Source organism: Cynoglossus semilaevis, chromosome W (assembly GCF_000523025.1).
Source record: "Cynoglossus semilaevis isolate Cse_v1.0 chromosome W, Cse_v1.0, whole genome shotgun sequence".
NCBI lineage: Eukaryota > Metazoa > Chordata > Actinopteri > Pleuronectiformes > Cynoglossidae > Cynoglossus > Cynoglossus semilaevis.
In genome coordinates, this window is record NC_024327.1 from 6,758,688 (window position 1) to 6,765,305 (window position 6,618).

Here is a 6,618-nt window from a genome sequence, read left to right on the forward strand (position 1 = left end):
TCGTTGCAGAACGTATACCCATTTAGTCCATGCTCCTTGTTGCCTCATTCCCACCATCCTGCTGGCTCGTTCTTCCTCCACTCCTGCCCGCACTTCCTCCTGAATGAGGTGTTGGCGCTCTTTTCCCTGGGCTTTGTCCACCCTGGTTGCTGGGAAATAGCCAATCCCTGCCCGCCCTGAGGCTATGGACTCCATCAGCACCTTCTGCCTCAGTCGCGACTGCCACTTCCAGAGCTTCGTCTGCCCTCCATTTCCTGCCTGTTTCGCACCTGGATGCCAGCCGATGCCACCTTCACATCCCTGGATTCCCTGTACTGCAGGATTTCCCATGTTGTGGTCACAATGAACTCTTCAGTGAGTCCACTGAACGGGAGCTGCAAGATGTTACTACTTCCGTACAGGGCAGCACTGCTCAGGCTGCGGGGTAGGCCAAGCCATCTTCACAAGTAGCTGCTGATCTTTCTCTCCATGGCCTCAACAGTTGTCATGGGTACTGCATACACTAGCAGAGGCCACAGGATCCAGGGCTGGATGGAATGTTGGTAAATCCAAGCCTTAAATCTCCCTGGCAGGCCTGATTTGTCGACACGCCTAAGCCAGTCCTTGAGCTCCTTGCTGGTTCTCTGGATGGATGTGGAATCTTTGAGGCTGCAATCAATGTACTTCCCGAAGCTCTTAACTGGCTGCTCTGTGATGGAAGGGATGGTGGGTTCAGCCAGAGAGAAACGGAACTTGTCTGTTACCTTCCCCCTCTTGAGCACTTGCCCATGTGATGAGCTTCTCTAGGCCTTGGAGAATCCATCTACTACCTGGGACAGTTAGGTCATCCATAAAAGCTCTTATAGGGGGCTGGCGTACTCCAGATTTTGTCAAGGGTCCCCTACACTCCACTTCTGCTGACTTGACGATCATGTTCATGGCGAGTACAAACAAAATGACTTAGGCCGTACGCAGTCCAGCCAGAGTACGATCAAATCTCCTTTTCCTTCACGAGCCTCCCTGATGAGCTGGGTGACCACACCAGTGTGTTCCAGACACTCCAGGAATCCCGGCCTTCTGAACAGAGGTGTCAATGTAGCAACAAGACCTGTGCTGTGAACGTAGCCTGAGAGGGGAAACCTTTATGAGTGATCATTTACTAGAATGGACAAATCAGCTAAAGATAAAGACTAACCCTTCTTCAAAAAATGTGAGCAAGAAAATAATTAACGTAAATGAGAAAATGTAACCTCTGTTCACTCAAATCTCCGGATTTTTTAAAATGTCCCTGGGACCTGCAGATGGACAAAGACAAGGCGAGACTACAGTTATACCCATTTTTTATTTGACTTTTGAGGCTCAATATTTACACCCCTTTGCTAAAGTTCACGGTGGAGTTATCAGTGCCGTGGTTGTTTATATGGCCGAGTCACTTTGATGTTATGGGAAAACAAAAAACAAAAACAACAACAACAACAACTGAGGACATATGGAAGGTTGACAACCTGTCCAGTCAACAGTGTACACACAGTATACTACCTGTACAATAATAGTGCTAATATTCACATTCATCTGTACAGTAATTATATTTACACTTATCACATTAGGGAAAAAGCCAGTACCTGAGGAGTTAAGTCCGTAATTAGCATTTACTCATTTGTTCAGCGTGGTATTAAAAACAAGCCGTTTCAAAGCAAACTCAAACAACAGAGACAACATAGGATCTAGGAGCAGGGCCAGGCGCACTGATTTGATTCTGAGCTGGTACAACTTCATTGTGTAACAATGACTAATAGTAGGCCGCCTTTGTACATCGCCGATATTGGTTTCACTCTGTGAAAGTACTGTCACTGGTGTTGTGAATGTTTTAGCTGGCAGGCAATGAATCACAGAGCCCAACCTCCAAAATTTCCAATCACACATGGCAGGAGTTGGGGGAATTTTGGGACTGGCCACTGAGGTAGGAACAGAGAGCAGATTTGTTTAGGAGTAGGAGTTTACGTAACAAGCCCACGCTGTCCTGCTCTTATCAGTAAGACAAACACTCCTTACATATAAGCAAGGAGTGATCTTATCAGATAAGGTGGAACTAAATGAAGCACTGTAATATGACACAGACAGCACTGGCTCTGAAGTGAAGCCATCCGACCTAGCCAACTAGCCAATGTTGGACGTCTAACTCAAGACTTGTCCAGTAAAAATACACAAATGCTTAGGCTTTAAATAACTTTTTATTCTCAGCATTTCTGCTCAGGGACTAATTGTATTTGATACCAATACCTTATTTTAGCACTGATAAAGTGTTTTTGTCACCAACTAATCCTGGTTTCTCAATGAGTAATCATTTACCTGTAATGTTAAGCAAAACACCAAAGAAAGACTAGAATTTTAATCTGCCAGAGTTCAACTTTTGCTTATGGGGGAAAAAAAAAAAGTTGAAAAAAAATAAACTGCTAAATTGTGTTCATGTAATTTGAAACATTGAGATTACCGCCCTAATTTTTCTAATTTCTTAACTAATTATTTAATATTTAATACATTCAGAATTATCCTTTAAATTAAATTGAATGTACAGAAGACAAAATTTCCAAGTGATGAGTGAAGGGCTTCTTATTTTAAAATATTATTATATTAAAATATTATTCATATTTTGTCCCAAATATGAATAAAAAAGTTGATGTTTTGAGTTTAGACTATGGTTCAGGAGAATGACGATGTCACAAACAACAAAATTTAAAATCAGGGAATGTAATTCTGAGATATCATAGACATAAGCAGGTAGAGAATTTTTTGTCAAGTCTCTCCAGAACATTTAGCTTTGACTTTCCATACTCAAATAAAATAACCTCCAGTATTCCTTTGACATATGAGAAGCCATGAAATAAAACATGAGGTTGTAAGAAAAGCTTGTACCAGCAGCCTTTGTATTTTCTCCAAAAAACAAACTACACATGTGAACATACTGGCCTGTTCAGAATTTACCATTCAACAGCACGAAAGATAAAACACCATGAATAAACACGTCATACAACATGTGCAGCATTTCTCCCAGGAACAAAACATCGATCAATAAATAAGAACAGAATTAAAAATTCATTAAATAATTATTGTCTTAGTTTTTTGGACCACTGCTCCGAATAATCCACTCCCTACTTACACGGTTCAGTTGTTTATTGGTTTTTCTGTTGTGAATGTTTTAGCAACTTATGTGGTCCAGCTGTTTTTCAAAAGAGGTGAAATGCAAGACTCCTGTCTCCAGTCCTCAAGCTGCTTTATGTCATCTATTTGACAACTTGGTCTCACATGATACCAATTTTCAGAACAGTGCCACCTGCAGGTACCACTTATGACGTAGCCTTTTTTTTTATTTTGGCTCCTGCTTTCTAATTGCTTCACTCCTGAAGAAAAAACCATATTAAAAATGTAAAACGTCTCATCTCTTGGATCACATCTGCTTCATTGCAGAGGTTTCTGTTATGAAATGTTGGAGCCAAGCAGCTTAGGAAGAAAGTCATTCATGTGAAGAGCCAGCAGCTTTTGTTATCTCTAAATGTAGCTATAGGGTGGACAGGGTGTGCTAGGCCTTGTAGCAGTTTCCCTGTGTGGTAAGCGCCAGCTGGCCGTTGGGCGCCACCTCTGTTGCCTCATCCTCCAGCAGGCCCGACACGTCAGCATTAGGGATGCTGTCGTGGTAGCTGCTGAAGCTGATGTTGTCTTCTTTCAGCTCTATGGTCCAGAAGGGGGCGTTGAGTTTGCGGTTGTGGTACTCTCTGTACGTGTACACACCTCCAACAAAGCCGAGCAGCACCACCACCACCAGGATGATGACTGCCAGGATAATGATGTGGAACTGGGTCCAGGAGACTTCCGTCAGTGCCGCAGTGGTGTTGTCCGTGGGGCTGCTCAGGCTGGTCGGCAGGGCCTGGGTGGTGGTCGCAGTGGTGGGGGTGGTGGTTGTGGTGCTCGCCATCACACTTGTGTTTTGGCTCAGTGTTGAAGCTGTTGAAGCTGAGGGAGCCAAAGTGGTGCTGGTCCTGGAGGATGCACTTAAAGTTTTGCTTTGTGTTGTGGTTCTGGCTGCTGATGTGGGGAGGATCAGTGGGTCTAAGAAAGGTGGAGCAGTGAAAGTGTTAATAAAAATGTATAACAATTCAACAGTATTAAATATAACTTTGACTGAATTGTTCAAACACACACACACACTTCTATATATATATACCTATGTGTATAAAAATATATATTTACATATAAGTATGTATACATATATATCTTTATATGGTATGTTTACGTTATGTTGTATGTTATATTATTAGAAAAGATTTTGGCAAAATTATGTGGTTTTCCTAATGCTTCAGGGAGCCAGAAGAGAGCACTGTCGGTTCAGCTATAACTGGGCACGCTGAGCAAACGCGTGTAGTTTATTCTTTACCCATCCACATGCAGTTGTGAGCTTTGGCATCTCCAGTGAACCCAGGAGCACAGAGCTGACACTGGTGCCCACTGGTGTTGTTGATGCACTGGAGGCAGTGGCCCGTGTCGGGGTGACAGATCTGGGCGGGGCCACGAGGGTTTGCATTGCCACTGCAGTCGCAGGGAACGCAGGCACCAGACACTTTGTGGAAGCCAGCGATGCACTTGTCACACTGTGAGCCGCGGTACTGAGGAAGGCACTGGCCACATACTGGGGAACCACTGGAACCTGGACATAAAAACGAGTGGACACAGAAACAGTCAGGACCCGAACATTTGAACAAAACAAACAAAAAAGAGAGGTCCTGTTTGGAGGTCTAATAACCACACAAAAACAAAACAAAACAAAACAAAAAATCACAGCCAGCTTAAACAAGGTCCCCTGGAATTCAAATGGGGTCACCTGAAATGTTTATCAAATTATTAAAAAAAAAAGATAAAATTTCTTTCAACCAATTAGTATTCTACGGAGCCCCTAAAGGGACATGGAGAAAAAAAAAGAAAAAAGAAACGTATCTCGTGCTCACAAGAATGTAGGGGAGACCGGGTATGGTTGTAACATGGGGAGAGTTGTAACACCACCAATTCCACCAATTAGGGATAAGATAGGAGTTATATGATCATTTCAGTGTTAACCCACTTCTTCCCCGATCCCACATGGTGGTTGTCAAGGTTGGAAACAGGCACATGCAGATTCTATAGAGAAAAAACTGATTTTGATGTAAGAACAACAACCTACCCCACAACCGTTGTTGGTTGTAACAAAGGAACTCCATGTATTTGACATCAACTTACGAGGATTGTGATATTCTTGCAGAGGTTTGAATCGATGCCATTTGTAGTAAACAAATGTGGATACTTTGTATACAAGTTTGAAAACTCTAGCTCAAAAATTCAGTGAGTTACAGCTCCTGAAGCAAAAAGTGTTACAACCATACCCGGTCTCCCCTATATCAAAGACATTTTGTCACACATACATACAGGGTAATACATTAAAATAACAAACAATCATGTACAGTACGTGCGGTTGGGAAATCTAAGATACCGGCATGTCATGTGTGACATATGTACTGTATATATGGTGAGCATTTAATTAATGTAGGATACCTCAGTTCGACACAGGAGGGCACTGTTGTTGTGCCTCCCTATCGCAACGACTGCGACAGGAGAGGAACCAGTGTATTTCGTGATAACTTTCACGTAATTACGTGATGTCTGTAAAACACACTGACTTTGCTTTGTGCATGAAATGCGCTCTATAAATAAAATTGAAATTAATGAAATGATGAAAGTCCACCTGCGAGCCAAGTATATGGCTCGTTTATATGATTCAGTTGAATTGTACTTTATGCTTGGCTTAAGGGCATGGTGAGATTTTACAATTATTGCGCTCAGTGGATGAGATTTTTATTAGTATGCGTACTCTCAGAAGGATGAGGAGGATGAAGGATGAGGATGATTTACGTATATACGTATTTACCCTTCACGAACCTCCCTACACTGTTATCAACAGTAGAACAACAACAACAACAGTGCCCTCCTATGTCTAAATGAAGTACCCTACATTAATTAAATGTACACCATATATACAGTACATATGTCACGCATGACATGCCGGTATCTTAGATTTCCCAACCGTACGTACTGTACATGATTGTTTTTTGTATGTATTACCCTGTATGTACAGTGGTATGAAAACGTTTGGGCACCCCGATCATTTTCAAGATTTTCCTTTATGTATCATTGGTTGTTCGGAACAGCAATTTCAATTAAATATATCATATAGCAAACAAACAGTGATATTTAAGAAGTGAAATGAAGTTCATAGGATTTACAGAAAGTGTGCAATAATTACTTAAACAAAAGTAGGCAGGTGCATAAATTTGGGGACCCTTGTTGTTTTATTGATTTGAATACCTTTAGCACTAATTATTGGAACACAAAATTTGTTTGGTAAGCTCATTGACCCTTGACCTACATACACAGGTGAAGCCAATCATGAGAGGGTATTTAAGGTGGCCAGTTGCAAGTTGTTCTGCCCTTTGCATCTTCTCTGAAGACTGGCAACATGGGAGCCTCAAAACAACTGTCAAATGACCTGAAAACAAAGATTGTTCAACATCATGGTTTAGGGGAAGGATACAAAAAGCTAGCTCAGAGATTTCAGCT

The 6,618-nt window shown here is 42.0% G+C and overlaps 1 protein-coding gene across 1 annotated transcript in view; it reads right to left on the reverse strand.

The window, feature by feature from the left end:
• Window positions 1-2,066: 2,066 nt before the first annotated feature.
• LOC103397067 (multiple epidermal growth factor-like domains protein 9) overlaps window positions 2,067-6,618 on the reverse strand; it is a 54,780-nt gene continuing 50,228 nt past the window's right edge. The window contains exons 5-6 of the mRNA XM_008335315.3: window positions 4,409-4,678; window positions 2,067-4,083 (exon numbers count right to left, since the gene is read on the reverse strand). Of these exons, the coding sequence (XP_008333537.2) occupies window positions 3,557-4,083; window positions 4,409-4,678 (797 nt within the window). The 3' untranslated portion in view covers window positions 2,067-3,556. The remainder of the gene's footprint in view (window positions 4,084-4,408; window positions 4,679-6,618) is intronic.